At 38.2% G+C, this 24,576-nt stretch overlaps 1 protein-coding gene across 4 annotated transcripts in view; it reads left to right on the forward strand.

Annotated features, from left to right (window-relative positions):
* DIAPH3 (diaphanous related formin 3) overlaps positions 1–24,576 on the forward strand; it is a 475,240-nt gene that overhangs the window by 176,164 nt on the left and 274,500 nt on the right. For all 4 annotated transcript variants that reach the window (XR_015725940.1, XM_087865106.1, XM_087865107.1 and 1 more), the window contains 2 exons: positions 1,049–1,357; positions 2,126–2,240. Coding sequence is in view for 3 of the 4 variants with exons in the window: in XM_087865106.1 (XP_087721232.1) it covers positions 1,049–1,357; positions 2,126–2,240 (424 nt within the window). In the remaining variant the exon portion in view is untranslated. The remainder of the gene's footprint in view (positions 1–1,048; positions 1,358–2,125; positions 2,241–24,576) is intronic.

Raw genomic sequence — 24,576 nt, forward strand, 5'->3', positions numbered from 1 at the left:
TTGCATTGCTTCTCTGTGACGTTGGACCCTGTAGAATAGCACCCCTTCCTTCACTTGTGATTCATGAATCTGTATTTGTCTGCTTTTCTCTTATCTTTAATTCATTCATCCTACATATATTTCTTCAATGGCTGTCATTTGCCAGTTGCAACTTTAAGTGCTGGAGAAAGAGTCCTAAATTCTACAGATTTAGTCACTTCCCTCATGGAGCTTATAATCTATCAAAGAGATGAATGCTAATGATTCCTTAAGTATTTAACGCTTTGATAAGTGCAATCAAAGAGGAGCACAAAGTGCCGTCAGTGTAGAAGGAGTGGTCAGATGAGGCTTTCCTGAGGAAAGGACATGCTGGCTAAGACTGAAAGGATCAGCAGGAATTAATTGATCCATGTGCTGAGACTCGAGTTCCAGGCAGAGGGAATAGCATGTGCCGGGGCCCTGAAGTCACTGTGAGGTTGACCGCTAGTGGAATTGTGTGTGAAAGCCCCTTGAAAGGCCAGTTCACAAGGATCATGACGTGTCCCTGCAGGTCCTACTTATGAATTTCAGATTTTTTTTCTCTCAAGGTAAAGTACATGATCTGACAATACTATTTAAGTCTGTCTTGATCTTCTTATTGTTTAGCTTCTCATTTAAATGCTAGTATTCCAGAGAATTCTGTACATAGACTTTTCCTTATGCTATATGCTCTGTACATACTGAGTGAACTGACCAACTCTCATAACTTGAACTCTCACCTAGAAACTGCTGATTTTCAAAACGTCTAGACCCATACACCCATATCCTTCCTGGACATCTCCACTTGGATGGCATAACTACCAAAATAGGAAATAATATTTCACACAATTACACTTTTATGAAGACAAAAGCGAAATTCTTTAATTGGGGAAAAAACCAACTTGGTTGGAATTTTGTTCTTTTGGCTAACCCATGTAAAATTGCTGATACTGAATTATCTTTGATTTAAAGTAATAATTTTTGAGGAAAGTGTACTTTTACATGTGTCGTAGATGTTTTTAGTCATGTCTTTTTTCCTCTTCTCCTCTAGTTTGGTGCCTTGCCCGCTGGTACAAATAACGCTTTGCCGCTGTTCAAAGAAAATGGAACTGGCCCCCCAGGACTGGCTCCTCCCCCACCACTGCCCTCTTGCGGGGGCGTGCCGCCTCCACCCCCTCCTCCACCCCCTCCTCCACTTCCAGGAATGCCACTGCCCTTTGGTGGTTCTGTGCCTCCACCGCCTCCCCTGGGATTTCTCAACGGGCGAAACTCGCCTCCTGCACCAACCCTACCATTTGGGTTAAAACCCAAAAAAGAATTTAAACCTGAAACCAGCATGAGAAGATTGAATTGGTTAAAGGTAAAACAGAACTAAATGGAAGAAAACATACTATCACTTACATTAAAATTTAATTTTATATTTACTTATATTTAATTTCTATTGGAAATCCTAATCACAGTAAATAGACAGGCATTATGTGAATTCAATAAAAGTGTTGAGACAAAGCCCTTTTCTCTCGACTAAGACTTTCTGGTTTAGAAATTTGGTGAGAGTTAATAATTGTTAAATGGGATTTGATTAGTCATTAAATTGGTAACCCGGCATTATCATCATTGAACCCTATATGAAGTGTTTCTCAAAAGTACAAAGAACGTTAGTGTTCTTCAGAAATTTTCTATGTTGGTAGCCATTGGGAAAACTAAGACTAGTTTTTGGAAGTTGATATTTAGTCAGGACACAGAAATTCTGAATCCTGCAGAAAGATGGTTTCATGGTCACACAACCTTGGGTGGGGGGTGTGTAATGTATCCTGAACTTGAATTGTTGCAGTGCACACGAGCATTATTAAAGACTCTGAGAGGTATAATTAAGAAGAAACAAATTTTATTTCACTCTTCTCCAAACCCTCAACTATGTGATAGTGGAACATTTTTTTTTTCCTCCCTTAATAAAACCTTAGCTTCCTGGGGAACTTGGATTTTATTGAACACACTTTGGGGAAAAATATTATAAGGATTACTTCATAAACATCTGCTGGCAGCTAGGGGACCCTGGGTCTGAACATAGCGATTGCATTGGGACAGATGAAACACCAAACTATTTATGAATCCATCTCTCTGATTGCAGATCAGACCTCACGAAATGACTGAAAACTGTTTCTGGATAAAAGCAAATGAAAATAAGTATGAAAATGTGGATTTGCTTTGTAAACTTGAGAATACATTTTGTTGCCAACAAAAAGGTAGGTTGAACATCGTGCTTATTCATTTTAGTACATTAACGCTGCCAATTTTTATACATTAACTTCTTGAGAGCAGTATTTTAAGAGTCCTAGACATGATATTTTTATTTCACTAATGGTTAAATAAATTATCTAATGAAAAGAAATGTTTAAAATACAAATTTTGTTATTTGGATTATCTCATGAACAATCTTTAAAATGCAAATGGTTAATACAGAACTTTCTCCAATTTTTAGTATAATATCTTTTTTGAAGATGTTCTAAATTGGACTTTTGAAAAGGAGGATGCTTTCCCAGAGAAATTTGGCATGAGAATTCCTTTTAGTCAGTGGGACATAGAAAAACAAAATGTGAGCCTTCTTCTAGTCAGAATTTTACCTCCCTTTAATATTAGAGTGACTGTCACAATAATTAGTATGAGTCACATGGGATAGAAATACCAAATTTATAGAATACTTTGAAAGTGAGCTTAAAATAGGAGTATATGAGTAGGTTATATGATCTTTTCATTAAAAGTAAGAGCATTCATTTCCAAATTTTTTTTGTGGTAGCTTTTACTTGTTTGGTGTGATTTTTGTTTTGTTTTTAAATAACTCAAACATTATTCTTGTCTGAAAATTGGGTTTCCACTACACATGTTTCCGAGCTTATCCACTTAAGCTATTAAGCTGATTTTTAAGTTATGTAATGCTTACATTTTAGGCCTATATTACAAGACACTTAGATCCGTGATTACCTTTTAATTTTCAAAAAGGAAACTTTTCACCATAGACTATGCCACTTATGACCCTGGGCTCTTTGAGGACAGAGAGCTGGAGAACAGAGATTGTACTCCAGCTGGAGATGGGAGGCTTGCTGTAGAGAGGAGGAATTAACTTCTTAAAATACCTACTATGGGGGCACATGGGTGGCTCAGTCTGTTAAGTGTCTGCCTTTGGCTCAGGTCATGATTTTGGGGTCCTGGGATTGAGCCCCATGTCGTTGGGCTCCCTGCTTCTCCCTCCGTCTCTGCCACTCCATCACCCCATTTGTGCTCTCAAAAAAAAAAAAAGATACCATGTGTTAGGCACTGTGCTATGTATCTGATTTAACTTGACAACCACGGCAGTGAAAGGATATTGGAAGATATTCCTTTGAAATGCTTATAAAATATAATTGTAAATTAGAATCTCTTTCTAAAAAGTAATTGTAAGTTAGAAACTCTAAAATGTAATTGTAAATTAAGGTGGTTTTCCAGAATTTGGGATAAACCCAAAGCCTTCAGCAGATATTTTTGGGCATTGTTCTTGACCAAAACAATAAAACTGATGCATTTTGATCTTTGAAAACAGTAGGAATCTTCTCAGGAAGCTTATCCCAGGAAAACTTGTGAAGTAAGCAGATCTTAATTTTACCTTTTGATTATGGAGAATGAAGATTTTCTTTGAATAAGATTAGTGCACTCTTCAGGCAATCAAGGAAAATATATGGCAGTTAAAATGTGTATTTACATGTAAAACACTTCAGAATTTCAGATGTCATAATCTGGAATTGATTAGTTTTCCCTTTGCTTTCCTACTAGGTACAAATGGTGGTACCTTAAAGCTATTTAAGTAATATTGCCATCCAGCTACACTCTTTTTTTTTTTCCTCTTTACTCTGATTACTTTCTTAATTAATGAGGCTCAAAAGGGAAACTTGTTAGCATGTCTTTAATTTAGCTGTAGTGCTAGCCCTAAATGAAATAATTGGACCTTTAAAAAATTCTTAAGTCATCTAACTTTAGCCTTGAGATTCAAGGTTGAAGAAAAAAAAAAACACAATGTATTTGCTGACTCGAATATCGGTTATAAAGAGTAAGGTGAGGGAAGGATGATCTCTTTCTGAGTGTTCTGTATTTCCATGCTTCTCTGCCTTTGGACATGCTGTCCCCTTGGCCCAGAGTCTCTCATCTGACTTAGAGGCTGGCAGAGGCCCCTGACTTCTATGGTCCCAGCTCAAATGCTACCCTCTTTCTTCTGTGACAGTGGAGTATATTTCCATGGTGATCAGAAAAGTTGGGAGAGCCCAAGGTTATCACCCTGGGCGATGCCAACATTTCACAGTGGCAACAGGAAACAAGCTGAGAAGGTGACAACTTTTTGTCTGGATTTTAAAGAATAATTCCTAGAAAACGTTATTCAAGGAGAATTAAGAGTGCCTTTTAGCATGACTAGTACTTTAGTATTTTATTGGAAAACAAAATTGTTGCTTTCAGAAAAGCAGGATTTCCTATAACTATTATGTAGAAAAGACGAGGAAGGAAGGCCAGAGAAGAGTATGTGGAAAGCTTAGACAAGACCGAAGACTGCTCGTGTGGATATGTTTCTCCTTTCTCTTTATTCACGGCCTGGCCCCTGAGGCTTTAGGTACATACCTTAATTTTTTGCCTGTCTCCCATGACTCCGGAGGTTACTTTGAATCAATTTTGTGATTTCTGCAGAATTCAAAAATACACCTAGTCACTTATTATTCAGTCCAAGGTGGCCCCTACAGTTGCTCTCTGCCCCCCAGCTAGCAGAGGAAGGTAGAGGCATTGCCTACTGGTTGATTTTCATCATTGGTTTGCATCACAGCTTAACAGGGAAGGACTCAGCATTCTCATCATTGGAGACTCTACAGGGTTTTTAGAGAACTAGCCTATCTGTTTTTCGTTGCAGTAATTCTTTTGTTGAAGAACCAGGGCATTTTGTGACAACATGGATGGACCTTGAGGGCGTTATGCTAATTGAAAATAAGTCATACAGAGAAAGACAAATACTGTATGACTTCTCTTTTAGTAGAAACTCAAAACAACAAACAATAAAAGCGAACTAAGCTTATGATACGGAGAATAGATTGGTGGTTGCCAGAGGCATGGGTAGGGGAAATGGGAGAAGTGGGGTATAAATTTGTTAAAAAACCCAGAGCTATTTCTCTGATTACAAAGGTAGCAGTTCCATCCCAGGAATTTACAATGGTAAATGCCAATCAGTTGTGCTCCCTAAACATTTGAAACCGGTAGAAAGAAAAAAAAGGAACTGAATTCGATCATTTACTCTCTATCTGTTCTAATCACATACTCTCTCCTTTATTTTTTTTTTTATTTATTTTTTTACTAATTATTATTTTTTCTCACTGAAGACACTGCTTTGGGTTTTACAAACTTTCAGGTTAAGATGACTGGGTTTTAGTGGTCTTATACCCTGAAAGTTGGAAAAGGAGGAGGGCCTTATGGTGGCCCAATAGTACCCGTAGAGCCCCTGTGGTGGACCACTCAGGGAGTGGTCTTCACGTTACCTTGCCTAATCAGGACCACATCTCTGCTGAGATTTTTTTTCTGCACAGCAATGCTAACTCCCCAGAATACCACCCTGGCCCATGCTCTGGTAGACATAACAAGATATTCTAGGTATGAGCTTGGACGTTTCCACTTGATTTGGGTTGTTCTTTATTATATGCCCCCCCCCATTAGATTTTAATAATGTTGTCTTTTAAACTAACCTCCCTGTGATGTTTGTAACATTGCTTTAATAGGAAAGTGCCTGTGCCCTATCTTGAGGAGTACAGGAAACTCTTTCAGCCTTTTCCTCTGAAATCAACATGTTTCCCTGATGCAGTTGTATCACATTTTCTTTCATACCTTATTTTGCTCTCAGGTATCACTTTGGTTTCCTTGCCTTTCTCAGTCCTAAATTTTTGAGTTCTATCTTAACTTTCCATATTTTAAATTCTTCTGAAAATAACATGTAGGCATTTTTCCTCATATTTTTCTTTTTCTCATTCTTTCTCATCTATTGCTCCAACCTGTTCTCTTTCCTATATTTGGCTACCACGGTTCAAGTCAGCAAATATTTATTGGCTATATGTTGTATCCTAGGCCTTGTGTTTGGCACTGGGGACACTGTAGAGAGAAGGGCAGACATGTGCCCATTCATGTGTTGCTTTCACAATCTCCGTGAAACTGTCAAGTTCTCCGTCAAGTTGAAGCATAAGAACGAGGAATGGAATGACAAATGTTGATTTTGATTCAGAAAGGACTGCCATGTTGTACTCTCTTGGGCTCCTGTTAAAATTTAACAAGATTATAAAAGAAAATTGTGTATATATCTCTTTGAAATTTAAACACAGTATTCATATATCAAACATTTGGTATCATCAAAATAATGCTAATGACCTGCGTATTTTTTACCAGATTGGAAGCATCTGTTGGGTAATTTTTACAGGCTGTTGGAAAATGGATTCAAGTATACTAACAGGTTATTGGTGTTGGATATATCAACTAAAATTAATATTAATTACTTTCATTATTCACAAACTGTTCGCTTAATAGGGATTAAAGGGCTTTCTGAAAGTACGTGAATAGTCTAATTCACTTAGACTGATTTATTGTAAAAATGTGATTCCACAATTGTTAGCTTTCTGAAGTAATCACATTTTATAACAGGTGCATCCTATTTGCCAGATAGGGCCAATAAACTGGTTTATAAATAATTTCTCAACTGAACAGTTATGGCATATGGAAACAGTTAATGGATTATGCACTTAAAAACAAATCAAGCTTAGATTTCTGACATCATAGTTCAGTGGACAAAGTATTGGGGTAGGGAGTGATAAACAATGGATTATCCCAGGGACTTGGCTGTGTTCAGGATGTCGCTTTGTATTTGAAACACAATTTATTCCTCTGTATGAACAAAAGTGTATAAAAAAAAATCCTAAACTACCTCACAAGCCTACATTAAGAGGAATAATATAATTTATAACAGAGTGTTTTTTTTCGGAATGTGTGTTAATAAAGAGGTGATGCCAAGATGAATGCAACATATCTTAAAGTTTTCTGAAGAGACATTTGACAAACACTAATTTGGAAAGATTGAGGAGGAAGTCCATGAAGAATGAAATATTTCCTTAGGGATTTATCCTTTGGTTCTTGTCTGAATCTGATAATAACTAAGGACTTAAAGAAATGATAGGATAGGTCAGGAATGTCTTGCTTCACCATTAGAAAGTATCTCATTGTTACCAATTATTTGTATTTTGTGTTGGGTTGCCAAAGAAACAGAAACGTATTCTGAAAGCTTTAAAGAAATAGCACTTAGAGAAAAAGGCTAAAGAGAGTGGGTTTATTTAGCCTGGAGCCACAGGCAACTTTCAAGTCCCAGAATGCTCTAGTTACATGCTTAGTTATACAGCATATCTTTGGCAGGCTGCGACTGGAGTTTTAAAGGCTCCTGTAACTAGGCATATTACTTGTACAGAAGCTACAAGCAGAAAGGGAGGAGGCTTAGATGTGTGTGCATGGGTGGGGGGAGGAGGTGCCCATAAACATATCTCCCTCCCCACCTCTGCTTTTTTCCTCTTCTCTCTTTTCCTTTTAACATTGGAGAGAGGAATGGTACTGGGGAGCCCTGGATTCATTGGAGTCACTTGACTAGTAGTAGATTGGGGTAAACTGTGTTCCTTCTAGATTGGTGTTTTAATTCTGTAGTTTGCTCCTGTAGCTGTCCTCTCGCAACATTGTAAGGTTGTTACATTTTATTGTCCTCAAACATTTTTTTTTACCCTCAGGATTTCCTGTATCTTCTTTCTTCTCCCCCATTGACTCTGGGCATCTTCTGTTGGCCCCTGGTTGCTCAAAGGACACGTCCCTATTTCAGGCGGTTCTTTTTTTGCCTTGTCTGCATTATGTTCTAGCGCTCAAGACTCCCACTCATCATTAGCGTACAGTATCATTCACCTGAAAATACAAAGGAGACTCACCCTTCTGAATGCACGATTTTAATCTTAATATTTGTAAATCTGGCTGTTCACTGCCCCCTTCCTCTCCCTGTTCTGCATTCTTCCCTGTCCCCCCATGCCTACCTCCACACACTTTTGCCAGGCTTGGAGGAGATAGGATCACGTGGCATTCATTTTGCACCCGGATGCCACCACTGGAGCTCGAGAGCGTGGGGTCATGGTAGGAGAGTCCGAAGGAGATAGGGGTAGGAGGCTTCCTGATGCATTGTGTGCTGTCGGAATTGGATACTAAATAAACAATGTAGTAAATTCTTTTGTAATGGGGAAAAAAAAACTCTTTATGAAAATGACTTTTTCACCTTGAATTTCCTAAGTTAGATTTAGAGGTAATTATATATTTGTATTTAGGTGAGCTGGGTGTGTTTTGTCCCTCAAAGTTAAATCGTTTAGTCACAGTTTATGATCTGTAACACGTTCTGTGCATTTAACACAAGCATTCACGGATTTCCTGGCATCTAAGGAGAAACACCAGGTTAGAAACCTTTGGTTATCATGACTCTCACTTGTCTAGTTGTCTGTGTCTTTAAAGAGTGGTTATTTCCAAGTCTTAACTTGGGGTCTTTGAACTTGGATGAGGAAAAAAAAAAAATCATACTTTTGCTAACCTCTAATCGAAATTTAACTTTTCCTTTAATTATAAATATAGGCAACAAACACATCACCTATGCCATTTCTACCTGTAAAATTTATATATACTTTTATTTATATCCCATTAGAATTATTTCAGATATATTAAAATACTATTGAAACTCCTCACTACTTCAAAGTTAGGGTAGTTGTGAGACCTGCAGCTAGATGTTGTTTAATACATTCACAAAGAAGCCTGTTTTGTCAGTTGGGTCTTCCAAGAGCAGATGCTGAGAGGTTGGAGCACAGGAGGGGTTTTTAGGGGGTATGCCGTGGGTAATGCCTGTGAAGGGTAGAAGGTGGGGAAAGCAGGAGTGGGTAAGAAGAACCTTAAGCCATGATGTAATATGACAAATTCTCAGCCATCCTAGTTGGGAGGGAGCTCTGGAGCAGAGTGCCTGTTAGGGGAGTCCTGGGAGGGCCCTGGTAGCCCGGGCTAGTGCTCCTGCCATGCTCAGCCATTGGCTCAGGGTGCCCAGGAATCGCGTGGTCTGGACTCAGAAGCCAGGGAGCCTCCTGAGGGTGGTAACAGCGTGGACCTTGCCAGCCAAGTGCGCTCCTTCCTAAAGGGAGATCTACGTATTTTATTTTCTGCATTTAACAATTATTCTGAGAAGCGGTCCAGTTCCTTAATTCAAGGGACCAGTACATTATTTGTAATTTATCCAACTAGGAATTCCTTTTTATGGTGACTTTAACATCAGGTTGTCCGTTTTGGGGTCCACTTTAATAGACTAATGTATTTCTTAATAAAAACACATATCAAATCTGGCAAAAATACAAAACTCCTTAATTAGATAATAATACAACAGTATTGATGATATATATATCTTTTGTTTTTTTAGCAGTTGTGTGTACTTCCTATATCTTATTTTTTCCCCAAAACAATCCTGCGGAAGAACCAAGGCAAATATTGCATAGATTTTATATGTAAGAAAAAGTTACACTCTTCAAGCGAAGTTGAGCTAAAAGGAGCTGCCACTCTGAATGGAATACAGATCTGAGTCTAAAGCCATTGCCCCTCTGCTGTGCCGCGCTGGTTCTCTGATTAAAAGAAATCCTATTATGTTTTATTTAAAGTGCTCTTCTTTGATTTAAAATAATTTCCCTCTCATCTCCCGCCACCTTACCGCTGCCCCACAGCAGTTCACCCTCATCCCACAATTTATATTAAAGGCTTTAAAAACTTGCCATTTTTTATTAAGACCGTCTTTCATCATTTGGTCCCTCTATTCACTTCTGTAAGTATTTGAGCTGTAAATACTAACACCATGCTGTGGCGTGTACAGGCGGAGAGAGGGACTGTGGAGTCCCCCCCACACACCCGTGTATGACCCCGGCTTTGGCAGCTGTAGTTCTTTATAAAATGGGGGACATGATATCCATCTCACAAGGTGATGTGAGGATTATAGCATGAAGATTTTAAAGCATCTTTTGCAATGCCCAGCTCATTGTAGTTGATCAGGAATTATTAGCCGAAATTAAATTTTGAGAATGCGGGCTCATTTCCAGTTGTAAAATTTTGTGTACCTCTTCTGAATCTCTCTCGTGACCTGGACAGCTTTAGCCCCACTTCCAAATGAAGCCTTTCAAACCATAGGACTGCTGAGTTGATTGACCTATGTTAGTGGCCACTTCAGAAGATTTATTTCTGTAACACTGATTCATACCATCAGTTTTAGAAAACAATAGATTCTGTACATCCTGTTTCTTTCATTTTCGTGTATGTCTTCACTGTCAAAGGCTTTATTAAGTTCAGGGAGAGGGAGGGATCTGTTGAATCAGGCATAAAGAACCGTTTGTTTTGGTTTTTTTTCTTAATTTTTCTGAGTTTTTACATGATTTCTTTCAGTTTATAGATCATTAATGGAGCTGAGCCAATTTTTGTGATTTTATGAAATTTAAAAACTGAGAATCTTAACTTTTAACTTGGTGTGATTTGGGTTTCGAGCTTTGAGCTAATGATTTGAGTGTGAACTTGAAAAGCTCAGTCTGTATCTTATAAAACCTGACTGGTTCTTGTTAATTATTCATGATTATTTTTGACAGTTATTTACGGTTTCAAAGATTAGCGAGGATACTATGTATGGCTTAATGTAATTACAGAACTGGGATGCATTAAGGCCTAGGGGACGTGTAGTTGATAGGCAAATACAAGAGCCAAGTAGAGCTTATGGCCTAAATTCTCCCCAGGGTTTGCAGGAAGGGTGATAACTGTTAATTTTGTTATTTTCATAGAGTGCTAGCAGAAGGTTCAGAGGAGTGATAATTTTTCAGGAATAGATTTTTTTTTCCCTCCTCCTGCTTTATGATATAAGCTAAAGAAATGATTTAGGCGAACCATATACAATTGTTGAAGTTCCACTGTTCCGACATATTAAGAACTTCGAGTGGTTCTGCCCAATTCTTGTTTCCTAAAGTGGTGACTTATAAAGGAAATACATAGAGCTGTCTTTATAACTTAATTGATAATGAATATTGGTATTTCTACTTTTCTCATTGCATGTCAAATAATCGGTAAGGGGGGTGAAACTCCTGAAGTGAGAGGTATTTATTTTAGAATGTCTTACAGCCTCCAAATCTAAGATTGGAGGGCAACCTTGGAAATTTACGTGCTGTATTAGTGTATATAAATCAGTGTTTTCCGTTGATTCTGTGAAGAGCTTTGCCTGCAGGAAACAGTACCCAGCTAAAAGTGATTTAGACAAGAAGTCTGGTGGTTGGTTGTCTTCAGATTTGGTACCTTCAGCATCCCAGTATGTTGGGACTCAGGATTAGCTTCTCCACTTTCTTAGCTTTCTGTCCATTTCCAACATAGGGTAGAGAGGAATCATTATGCTCACAAATGGGGCTTTGTATTAATTTTCTATTGCTGCTATAACAAATTACTGTGAATTTGACAATTAATGCAAATTTACTGTTTTACAGTTCTGTTGGAAGTGCATCATGGTCTCACGGGGCTAAAATCAAGGTGTCAACAGGGCTACATTCTGGGGGCTCTAGGGGACAGTCTGTCCCCTTCTTTGCCTTGTCTAGCTTCTAGAGCTGCCCATGTACATGGCTTCCTTAATTATATCCTTCTCAGACTCTTTTTGAAGAACCATGGGATTCAATTGGGTGCACCTGGCTAATCCATGCTAATGTCCCAGTCTTTGGGTCTCTAACCTTAATCACATCTGCAAAGTTCCTTTTTCCCCCTAAGGTAACATATTTATGGTTCTAGGGATTAGAATAGGGTCATCTTCCACAGAGGAGGACGGGGTGCTAGGATGAGTGGTTGTCATAAAATTGCAACATTTCACAAGGTACTTGGCCCTGTTAATTCCACTCATTAAAATTACGTGTGTCTCCTTCAGCTTTCCGTTCCTTTTACAGGAATGCCGTTCTCAGGGTCCTGGGGCATTTTAACTTTATAAATTATTTGTTCTGTTCACTAAGTGTTATTGAGCTTCAGATCTTTATTAATCTCATTAACATGTTTTTGTTAACACAGCTAAGTGCCTTTCTGGAATTCCTTATATATGTCTTTCTAAGTGCCAAGAAAGATTTTTTTCCTTTCTTCAAATATTACTGTATTTAATTAATGGGCAACAGGTATCACAGTCTATGTATTTCCTAGCTTGTAATGCACACTATAAAGTTTATTTTTTCTTCTGAGAAATTATTAAATTCTGTGTGTGTGTGTGTGTGTGTGTGTGTGTGTATTAACCCAGAAACACCCTCCAAAAACCTAAAGAACCATTGGTATTTAAAAAAAATTGGTGGGGTACCTGGGTGGCTCAGTCGGTTAACTGTCTGCCTTCTGCTCAGGTCATGATCCCAGTGGTCCTGGGATCGAGTCCCTGCTTCCAACTCCTTGCTCAGCGGGGAGTCAGCTTCTCCCTCTCCCTCTGACTTCCCCTTCCTCCCTCCCCCATGCTCTCGCTCCCTCTTTCTCTCTCTCAAATGAATAAATAAAAATCTTAAAAAAAATAAAATAAAAACAAATTGGTTCTTTACTCTTACTTGTTACAATGTATTTTAAGAAAGAAAGACTAGTTCTAATTTAGAAAAATGTGTACTGTTTTATACATTATTAACTCTTGGGAGATAACTTATGATTACATTATTAGTTTTCTACACTGTTGAAAAACAATTTCCTCACTTTGAAGTTTAGTTAAATATTTTAAAATCCAGATTGTTACTCTTGTTCTACCGATGTTTCACAACATATTTGTATCTGAATAATTCTTGTTTTGTGATAGAGACCCTGAGAAGAGGGATGTTTTCCTGGTCCAGATATTACTCAGACCTCATAAGCATCTGTAAATGGATATGAACATATAATTTCATTACAACCTGGAAAATATATATTGGTATAATTGCATATTTTACTGGGCAATTTCAAATACAATATATAAAAAGTTTATTTTAATTGGAAAAAATTCATCACTGAGGAAATCCCATTTATCAGAAACATCTAATGCAATCACATTTCACACAAAATAAGCAATTTATTTTAATTTAATTGTTGGCTCTTACTCATTTGCCGGTCTACTCTTCCATCATGACACTGCCTTAGCCTCATTCTTCCCGAAGCAGAGCTCTTCTTCCTCCGTTCATCTTCTTTTCTTTTTCAATTAGAGAACCAATTATTTTTCAGGGTTTCACAGGTCACAGTGGGACAGTTTGGCGCTCTGCTCCCGTAGCATAAGAGTCAACCCAGAAGTGTCGAAATGGCCAGCGTAATAATTGTGTTTGTTTTTAAATGAGGGATATTAGTGTTTGGAGATTTAATGTGTGTCTGTTTTAAAATTATACTTTTTCTGAATAATACTTTCCTCAAGTTTTATTGTGCTTCATTTCACATCTTGCCTATCTATAGAAAAGTGAATAGGAGCTTTTTCCACTGACCAGTCATTTGTATTTCCATTACCCGCTGTGGTAGATTGAGCCGTGTTTTCAGTGCTGATAGCCAGGAAAGCAACAGTCGTGTCAGCTTCAGTGTGGTAACGATACTGTTGTCATAGAATTTCCTAGATGTGTGTGTGTTTCGTAAACTTACATGTTTATGAAAGAATATCCTTCCATGAAGCAGATAATCCAAAATTGATCACCCCTGGATTGTGACTTCATTTTTTACTGTCTGTTTTCCTCTGCAAGATTGTTGAGTACAGAGAAGGCAACTGACGGGATCATTCCATGCCCATTTTTGTATCTCTGAGGTGTGCTTTATCAAAAAAGCTATTTTCGTGAATATGTTCTTAATGAATAAACGTAACTTACAACCTCAATAAATCAAAATTTCTCATTATTCTTGATTATATTAGGGTTGTAAGAAGTCCAGAACAGCTGTTGGAAGCAAAAAGCAATGAGAAAAAGGAGCTGACTTAAACAGTACAGGGAAAGGAGCGCCTGCTCGGCCCCAGTAACTGTGGCCGGTCCTTGCATGGTGAGATTTAGGCTTTCATCTCCTGTTCACATGCAGAGGCTGAGGCTCAGAGAAGTTAAACATCTGGCGCTCTAGGTCGCTGAAGTCAAGAATTCACTTCTTCCTGACGTCATACCTTGTGTTCTTGCCCCTATCTCCTGGTTAGACCGAAACGGGAAGAGGGAGAGTGTGTCAAAGTCCACATGCACTGGTATGGAAATGACCTTGATGTCAGCTCCCCTGACTACCTGTGTGGCACAGTGACCTCTTCTCTTGTTCCTTTAACCTTTGGAAGCTCTAATAACCATTTCATCCGTTACCTATGTACTTCCAACCTTTTTTTCCCTTAAATACCTTTTGTGTTGTTTTCTCCTGTTCTTCCTCTTCCTAAGACAGTAATGCCAGCTGTCTTCAGATTTTCCACCCCTACAAATAGCACATTTATCATATCCCATGTGTGCACGCATTCTAAAGGATTAAAAAGAAAAAAAAAAAAAACTTCTGTTATTGGTAGCTTTTTGGGGTCTGGTCCAACTTGTATTTCTAGCTGTATTCTTCCTGTTATTTTTTTCTGCTTTATACACTAGACTTCAGTAACTTTGGTCTATTTTTTCACCAAGTTTGGCTGTGCATCTCATTGCCTCTCCCTGTGTCTTCATCATTTAGCCTGAATGTTTTAATTTGCGGTCTCTACCCATTCTTCATCTCCTAGGAAAGTTCCCCGCGGGAGCTGCTGCTGCGGCCGCCTTATTGGCGGGATGCCTTCCGCCAGGGTGGGCACTGGAGAACTTGCCTGGGTTCTGCCCCTGGCTGCCGCCTGGCATGCAGGCTTTTGCTTTCACATGGTTGAACCCTTTCTCTTTTCCTGGGAGCGTGCCAGAGCCTCTGGAAACCCTTCCTTCTCCTGTTGCTCTGCTCGCTCACTTCATCTCGTACTACCTTTGTTCTTTTTCTTCAGCCACATTGGAGAGCCCCCTGATACGCCCCCAGAAGTTCCCTTCCTTGGACATGGAAGAGGAAAAACGAAGTCTCTTACCATCTTGAGTCTTGACTCCAATGTCACCTTCGCAGTGAGGCTCTTGCACTTGCTTTCCTACTCAGCACTGCCACAGTTTTCCATGCGCTCCGCCCCTCTGTCTCCGTGCCAGTTCTTTCTACCCAGTTTGTTGTTTTCTTTGTAAAAATCATTTATCAACTTCTAACATATTCTTATTTACTGAGCATATGTTTGTCTTGTTCTTTCTTTGCCCTCATTGGAATTTAAACTCCTTTAGGGGAGGGGTCTTTGTTTTCCTTTACTGCTGTATTGCTATCACCTAACAGAATGCCTGACACATTTGTGGGGAGTGGATGAATGTTTGCCGAATGAATGAATGATTTCTCATTCCTTTAAAAGAGAAATACGATAATTTCATCCTCCTCCAACAAGCTCTTTTTTTTTTTTTCATTTTAAACAAATAGGAATTTTGGATGGAGAGTAGAAATATTTAAGCGGTCAAGACTCCAATTAACTCTGCCACTGATGACTGTAGCTCTGATTGAAAGACAAGCTCTTCTGTAAATTAGGTTAAAAAAAATCAGAACAACAAAAGTGATTGAGAGTGGGATAGGTTCAGGATCTAGATGCTGAAATGACCTTTCTTGCTTGGTTTAGCAGCAGGAATCTATATAAGAAGGAGGAAAGAGTTGAGGTAAATTCTGTCTTATTGTTGGATGGACCTTGATTCCATGTGTGCAAACCACGAATAAGTGTTAAAAAACAGATTGTAACACATTTATAGTTTTTTCTCCCCCCTGAAAATTGCACCTTTGTTAGGTATTGATTTTTTTCTTTTTTGGTAGATGAAATTCATATCACATAAAAACCATTTTTAAGTGAATAATTCCTTGGCATTTAGGACATTCACAACGGGGTGCAACCACCACTTGTCTAGTTTTAAAACATTTCCATCAGTCCAAAGTGAAACCCTGTACCCATTAAGCAGTTTCTCCCCCTTCGTTCTTTCTCTCCAGCCCTGGCAACCACCGATCTGTTTTCTGTCTGTGTGAATTTATACTGGCTGTTTCATATAAATGGGAGACCCACAATATGTGACCTTTTTGTGTCTGGCTTCTTCCACTTAGCATGATAGTTTTTAGGATCATACACGTTGTAGCAGGTATCAGTACTACATTCCTTTTCTGTATATACTCTTGCCTGTATATACCATCCTGTGTGTATATGAAGTTTTTATTCGTTCTTTGCATATTGAAACTGCCCCCCCCTTTCTGGGCTATTGTGAGTAGTGTTGCTATGAACATGTGTGAACATGTATTTGTTTAAATACCTGTTTTCCATTCTTTGGGTAACAGATTTAGGAGTGGAATTGCTGTATCATGTGGTAATTGTGTATTTAGCTTTTTGAGGAGCTGCCAAACTGTTTTGTACAGTGGCTGAGTCTTTTTACATTCCCTCCAGCAATGCATAAGCGTTCTAATTTCTCCACATCCTTGCAAACACTTCTTTTCTTTTCTTTTCTTTTCTTTTCTTTTCTTTTCTTTTCTTTTCTTTTCTTTTCTTTTCTTTCTTTCTTTCTTTCTTTCTTTCTTTCTTTCTTTCTTTCTTTCTTTCTTTCGTGTTGACTTTAAGCTTTTAAAATATTCAAAATTTACTGAAGCTATTCTTTTTTTTTTTTTTTAAAGATTTTATTTATTTATTAGAGATAGAGACAGCCAGCGAGAGAGGGAACACAAGCAGGGAGAGTGGGAGAGGAAGAAGCAGGCTCATAGCGGAGGAGCCTGACGTGGGGCTCGATCCCATAATGCCGGGATCACGCCCTGAGCCGAAGGCAGACGCTTAACCGCTATGCCACCCAGGCGCCCCTGAAGCTATTCTTATATAAAGATTTGATTGGGCATAAGGAACTCAAGTGTATTAACTCTTCTTACAGAGGCTAATACAAGTTTATTGGGATACAAATAATAATATTGCAAATTTGAACAGTGATAGGATTCAAAGGTTTTATGACTGGGAAGCTTGCAAGTCGACATGAAAGATACATGTGTTATGGGTTATTCTATATTATAACTATAAAATATTATATATGAGTGAAGTGTATATGAAATAATCTGTTTAAAATTTTGTGAAGATAGTTAACTAAAGGGCTATAATTTATTCATTATAAAATAATTATGTTACAGAAAGTTTAGAAATGGATGAAAGAAAAAAGTACCACCCTAAACTCTACTACTACCCTACCTGAAATCAATGTAGGGTTTTCCTGTATTCCCTTTTATCTTTTCAAAATGTGTGAATGTGATATATTTTCGTGTTATTTGCACATATGCATTCTATGCCATTAAACAGTTCTTACAATATCTTGACTGACCATATGGTATTATATCTAGTCATTATATCACAACTACTATACATATTTAAAACTCTATTGATTGAAACTGGATTAATTAGAAAAGTTCTCACGAGGGGAGGTAGCTTCATCTTGCTGACCCCATGCAAACTTTCTTCTTTGCTCTAGTGACTTTTCCTTTGAGAAATACCTTCTCAGACTTTCCAGATTAGGATAGATCCCTTTGCAATTCAATCCCATGTAGTTACTTTTCATTCATAGCACTGGTTTGTGATTCTCATGAAATTCTTATTTGTGTGTTTACTTAATGTTCTCTTTTCCTAATGGACTGGACTGTAGTCTTTCCATGGGTAGAACTAGGTCTGCCTTCTGCCCACTATATTCCTTTCACTGAGGCCAGTATCTGATGCTCACTGTTGCTTCATAAGTTTGTTGGATGGGTTAGTGAATGAACACACAGGGAGAAGGAGAAAAAGTGTGAGTAAAGGCATGGGCATGTGTGCTGGGTGTATTTGGGGAAATTTGTCAGCTTGGGAGCTAAGGAGTAGTAATGGTGTGTACTTCAGTTTCTGCGGGGATTGAGGGACAAAGATGGGGCAATGTCACTGGAAGATGAACCAGGATACAGTTGTGTCCATATTATGGAGGTCTTTGTATGGAAAATCCAGGCATTTAAGTTTAGCTCTATAACATAAACATTAATAATTTAAAATATTAAATATATTAAATTTTGTTACAAACATTGAAATGTATTGAATAGAGATACAATGTGATTCAATCTCTGCTTTGGTTTGACAACTCTGTATTGGACAGCTCTTGTTGTAGTAGGTAAAATCTGCAGGCTGGGGTACCGTAGAGAGAACCACTCTAATTACCCGGAAAATTGCTGTTGAAGTCCTGAATCTAGGTTCCTTCCATGGGAGTACAATAGATATGAGAGACAGTTGTGGAAGTATAATCAGCCAGGTTTAGACCATCATTAGCTGGTGGATTTTGGAAAGCGTTGTGGCACATAGGCTGATTGAGGGTTAATAGTGTGAATTAAGTTGGTGTCTGTAGATTTTAGGCTGAAGATAAATAGCTTTTATTTTTACCCAGTTGACTTGAGATACTGTTATGGATCCTCATTATAGGTTATATCATAGGCTGGCAAAGCTTTTTTGTTTAAGTCCACATAGGGAATATTTTAGTCCCCTGGGCCATGGGATCTTTGTTATAGCTACTCAGTTGTGCCAGTACAGAGCAAAAACAGCCACATCCTCTGTGTAAACTGATGGTCATAGCTGTGTTCTAGTAATATGTTATTTACAAAAAGCAGCCCAGACTTGGCTCATGGGGCTGTAGTTTATTGAGCTCTGGGTTATATTATTGAGCTTTTTTTTTTTTTTTTAAGATTATTGTATTAAACTATAGTGGATCCCAATGTGGATTATGTGATTTCCTTTGACAATGACCACTAACTGGAAGTAGGACTGGAGAAATGGACTGTTGCATTTACTTAGGTTTGGCAATTCACCTCATAGACATTTGTGACTAAATGACACAGAAGTAAGATGGAGAAATGATATAGTAGCAACTACCTGAAGGAGTTTGGTTGGAAATTCTAAGTTGGGTGGTGACAGAAATAAAAGGTAGAGGGATGTCAAAGGGAAACGAATTAAAGTACAAAGACTGGAGATTATATGAATTTTAAGAGAGGCTTCTTGTACATGAAAATAGTGGGGGAAAATGTGGAATTTTAAGTGCTGTATCTTAGAATAAAGACCTTTCAGGAATTGGCCCAATTCTAGAGAGTCAAATAGTTAGATAGCCAGAATGCTGGAATATAATATGGAAATAGAAGCAAGATTCTGATATAAAAAAATTAATAATGAAAAGCTTCATTTTTGGAATCAGAATGCGTGGTTGGAATCCTGTCTCTCTCTTGTTCTCTTTTTTTTAATTCGGATGAATTTGCAGTCTTTTTCAGATAAATTTTCTCATCTGAAAAGAGGTTAATAGCTACTCACAAGATTATTAAGAGACCCTGTCTACTGAATGCCTAGCATGATACCTGATTCACATTACTTCATAAATGGCAACTCTTAGTATTGGTTCACAAACTGGTCCCTTGTTTACAGAGGGCAAGGAGGGACCATAGAAGGAGGCAGACCATTCCAGATTGGTAGGTGGCAGGTTTAAGAAGGAAGGGAACTTAACTTATTAGACATGTTTTGGGCAGCTGCAAGATGAGTAGATGTCTGCTCTTACCCATCAAATCTTAAAAGTTTATATAGAGGCTTTAACTGGGTTCAGTCATGTATACATCTAGATGGTTTCAGCAAAACCCTACTCTCTCAAGGCTATGTTCTTGGAACAGCTCCCACTGTGGGAACAGTAGTCAGAGCATACATTCCAAAGGCAGCAGGTGAGGAATCTCCAGTTGCCTGAGTCAAGCTCAAGGATCAACTGGTGATCATGTCCTCTTGATTACCTTTTCCAACCATTATAGTAATTTCATTTGTATGGCTTGATGGCAAAGAAGAAGAGTAGCTGTTATGAATTAGGCATCTGGACTGTATATTCTCTAAGTTCCTTCCATAGCTTAGGATTCCTTTTTTATTGATATTTAAGGTTTCTTCAGTGATATTAATTTGAATTCATCTTTAAGACCTAGTATTCAATGCCACTTTTTTGTATAATAATAATCTTATGAGATTTAATACAAAACAACTGTTAGAAAGGTGTAAAATGTTCCCTTCCCTCATTGTGGTCTTTAGATTGAAGTTTAGATCATGTCTGACTATACTACATCAAAATGACTGCTTCCATTCATGAAAGTAACTGGGGTCAGTGGTTGTCATTGGTTTATACCAAAACAGTGAAGCGTTTAGAGAATCAGGCAGTGAGCCATGCAGAGTTAAAGTTAGAGGGGATTGCTGTTTTTGCTAATGACATTTTCTTAACTTTTTTTTTTTTTTTTGAAAACTATCGAACATGAGCATATGACTCTTTATACTAATTGTAATGCATTACTGTACCCCATAATCTATGAGAGTGTTCACCTCTGCACTCTGCCTGTCCAGCTGTTGTCTTGAACAATTATCAGCGAGTTATTATTCTGGTATGAGCTGTGTCATGCTCGAAAGTGGGAAAAAAAATGTTAATGAGCACGCATGAATGTTGGTTGATGAAGGTTAAGTGCTTGCAGATATGCTCTCTGCATTCTTCCCTGTGAATGTTCAGACAGAGGCAATGGGTTCTGATGAGGGATTACAAACAAATGGTGCTGATTGACAGTTCTTGATTTAACATTAAAATGGTATCTAAAGGCAAATTCTGTGTTTCCGCTGAATAACAGACACAGTGCTGTTGACCCCTGGTGCGGCTCCTACACTTCATCATCAGTTTTATTTCACAATTTTCCTTTTCTTTCTGTTGTACCAGATTTTCAAATTCTCTCATTTTGTATTACACATTATTTTAAAGTTGTGCCTGGTGATGGTGGTGTAGTTTAAAAAGAAACACTAACATGTCCATTATGTACTTAGGTTTTCAGAATAATAACTTTTCAATTTTAAGTGTGACCAAATTAAAATATTATATACAATAGCTCTTCAAGCTGATAAGCATGGTCCAGTACTCATCAGTAGTATTGTTCTTCCTCTTTGTGTTTGCATGTATTTTTAAATGATGACCCAAGTACTTTTTCAGCATTTGTTATTTGTATGCTAATTAAAATTAGCTGCATATATATTCTTTAGAAATTTTTGGAGTTGATTTTTGCGAACATTGCATTTCCCATGCAATGTATTGAACCTGAACTTCAAATAAGCTGTTTCTTTGTTTGTTTGTTTAAGAAATGATGATGCAAGGAACAGTATTAAGTAGTCTTGATGAGGCTTTTTCCCCCTCATCATTGTATCCATTATTAATAATCCGAAACTTGGTGTTCCAGCTGGAAGTTGTGCTTTATAAGGTCTAAAATGCTACACAAATGTTTGTTTTTAATCAGTTTTAGCTGAAAGGACAACACAGGATCACAGTGCTTTGAATCTTGAAATGGAAGTAGAAAAAGTGGGAATGTTGGTTAGGTAAGCATAGAATTATAAAGTTAGTATGATCTGTAGTAATCATTTTATAATTTAATAGATGAAAAGCGTGATGGCTGAACACAGGGTTAAAACCTTTGCCAGTAGAACCGTCGTTGGTCATGTTTGGATGATGTATCACTCAGATGTTTTCTCTGTGTGTCCTGTGGAGACAGCAACCTGTAACTCAGGCCTATTTAGGAGATTTTAACAATATGCTAGAGCGTTCTCTGTTTTCTATGTGAGTGTATGTTTAATATGTGAAGCTTGCTTTGTGAAATTTAACTTATAGGGTTTTTCCTGACAAAAATGAATCATAATTATTGTAGGAAATACTGATGAGTTAATTCTGAAGGAAACAGGACAGGAATACCCCCCTGTCCCTCTTGGCACTGGTTCCCACATCTATGCCATAGATCGATAGATATTCCTCTGCAGAAGAGGGCCTTCTTATCTCCTAGCCCAGTAGCTTTGTGCTTACGAACTTTTTCTCCTCGGAGCTCCGTAATCCCTATTGTATTAAGTGCTTAAGACTTAGTGCTCGTGTGGCTTTTTTTTTCTGTCAGCAAGTGAAATTGGATATACAAATCATACTCCCTCAGGGCTAGCTACTTCTTAATACTGTGCCTGGGATTGCTGTTATCCGCCATCAATCAGCAAGCCGAGGCTCTGGTTTTGGTTATTGAATCAGTCACGCCAAATCATGCAGCCCAGCCAACCAGCCAGTCAGCCGAACGACAAATACCGGACTCCCCTCCTATGAAAGGTACTGTCCTAGCTCCTGGGATACAGTGCTGAGCGAGACACATAAAATTCTTGTCTTCTTGCTGTGTATTTTCAGAGAGAGAGGATAGAAAATAAATAGGTAGTAAAAAATTACCACAGTCTTGAACGTCCTGTGAAAGTAATGAGCAAGTTGAGGTGGTAGGTGCTAGACAGAAGAGGCTGGTCCCCGAGGGCCTCTGAGGTCCCGACATTTAATTGGAGACCTGAAGGGGGATTAAGAATTCGCCAGGCAAGGAATTGAAGGACAAGCTCTAAGATGTGTGAAAGAGCATGTTCAAAGTCCCGTAGCTTGGAAAGAATCTGTAATCAAGAATCCTTCAGAAGCTCAGTGTGGCTGGAGCATATTATGCGAGGAGCAGAATGGCAAGAGATAAGGTTTGAGGTCTGGATTGTATGCGAAAGCTTCAGGCAAACATTTGAGTTGTGTGGGAAGGTGAATGTGGTTTATGAAAGCAGGAAGGAAAGGAAGGCTAACCCTACAGAAGGAATGGTCACCTCAGAGGAAGATTTGGCACACTGTTGGCGGTGTCTGCTGACTCAGGGCATAGGACCGAGGAAGGCATTGCTGGCCTGGGTGCGGTGGTGCATTACGAAGTGGTCTGCTATGAGCCTGGAGTGATTGAAGCTGAGGACAAGTTCTTTCTAGATGCTTTGCCTCTCTCCTTTCTAAAAGGAGGTGTAAAGGACTATAGCCCCCTTTTTCTTTTTTAAAATTTTATTTAAATTCAATTAATTAACATATATTGTTAGTTTCAGAGGTAGAGGTCAGTGATTCATCAGTTTTCTATGACACCCAATTCTCATTACATCACATGCCCTCCTCAATGCCCATCACCCAGTTACCCCACTCTCTTCCCGTCCAGCAACCCTCTGTTTCCTATGATTAAGAGTCTCTCTGATTTCATCTTGTTTTATTTTTTCCTCTCTTCCCCTATGATTCTCTGTTTTGTTTCTTAAATTCCACATACGAGTGAGATCATATAATGACTATCTTTCTCTGATTGACTTATTTCGCTTAGCATAATACCCTTTAGTTCCATTCACGTCCTTGCAAATGGCAAGATTTCTTTCTTTCTTTTTTTTTTTTTTGATGGCTGAAGCCCCCTTTTTTCTAATGCACAGGAAAGTTATTTGAAACAAGTTAGTGTTAAACATAGTGGTTTTTGACTTAACTATGCATTAACAAATAATAAAGATATATTTCAATAAACTTTGAAAATCCCATTGCGTACAAGGCACGGATGACAGTAGAAATCAGATGTCTCAGCTACCCTCTCCAAATTCTGTCATTGGAATTCTGCTTTCCTGGGAGGATTGGTTTGCCTCGTATCTCAGAGATGCACTATGAGTTCATGTGTAGTGGTAATTCTTGAAATAAACCCTTCTGTTCTTCAACTGCCTTGTGCAGAATGAGACTGGAAAAGACTGAAGCTCTTCCCTTTGGATTTAGTTTTTACTAAGATTTTTTTGCTACATTCTCAAAAAACTTATTCAGAACTGTATTTTACTTCTTTGTGTATATGAATATAAATTCACATATTTACATATGGAAAGTGACTCTTCAGAGAGCGAGGAAAGAGATGCATTCTAATCCTGTCTCCTATTCAGTTCTCAAGGCCCACACCTAAAACCACTTACTCCATGAAGATTATCCTGACTAGTCTAGTCAGATTTACTTTTGGCTTTGAACCTCCATGCGTCTTCGCCCTTGATTGGTCTCATTTCTTTCAGTCATTCAGAAATTCCCTAGTTTTTCAGTGAACTCTTGTAGTGGGCTTCTGATGGGTTATCTTTCAAAAGACCCCTTTAAAATGTTTCACTTTATATAAATGATTGTATTATTGTATCATTTTTATCTTTGCTCCTATTACTGCTCCAGTTTTAATTGGAATTCTTAAAGGGCCAGGATTATGTTTTCATATATCTGTCCTTGGCTGTCTCAGTGCCTTGTGAATGAATGAGTGAATGAAGCTGCTTAAAATTGTCTTTGCGGTGACAGAGGAGCCCTTGGAGGAGCTCTGTATTGACAACTATTGCAATTCTAGTTGTTTTCATTGCTCTAATAGGGCTTTCATTGCTCCAGATGCCCTCCTTCCAAAAATGGAATGTGGTACAGTAAGAATAGCCTAGAATCGAGAATCTGGTTTTTATTGAATCTGCCATTAGGTAGTTCTTTGGCCTTGAAGAGGGCAGTTTTCCAGGCCTTGGTTACATATCTATAAAATGGGATTTCATTTTAGCTTAGTATTTGGGAATTTTTGAGACTACTTATCTTCATTAAAATGAAGAACTAAGCT

Source organism: Ursus americanus, chromosome 10 (assembly GCF_024610735.1).
Source record: "Ursus americanus isolate L20-20 chromosome 10, mUrsAme1.1.p, whole genome shotgun sequence".
NCBI classification, from domain to species: Eukaryota; Metazoa; Chordata; class Mammalia; order Carnivora; family Ursidae; genus Ursus; species Ursus americanus.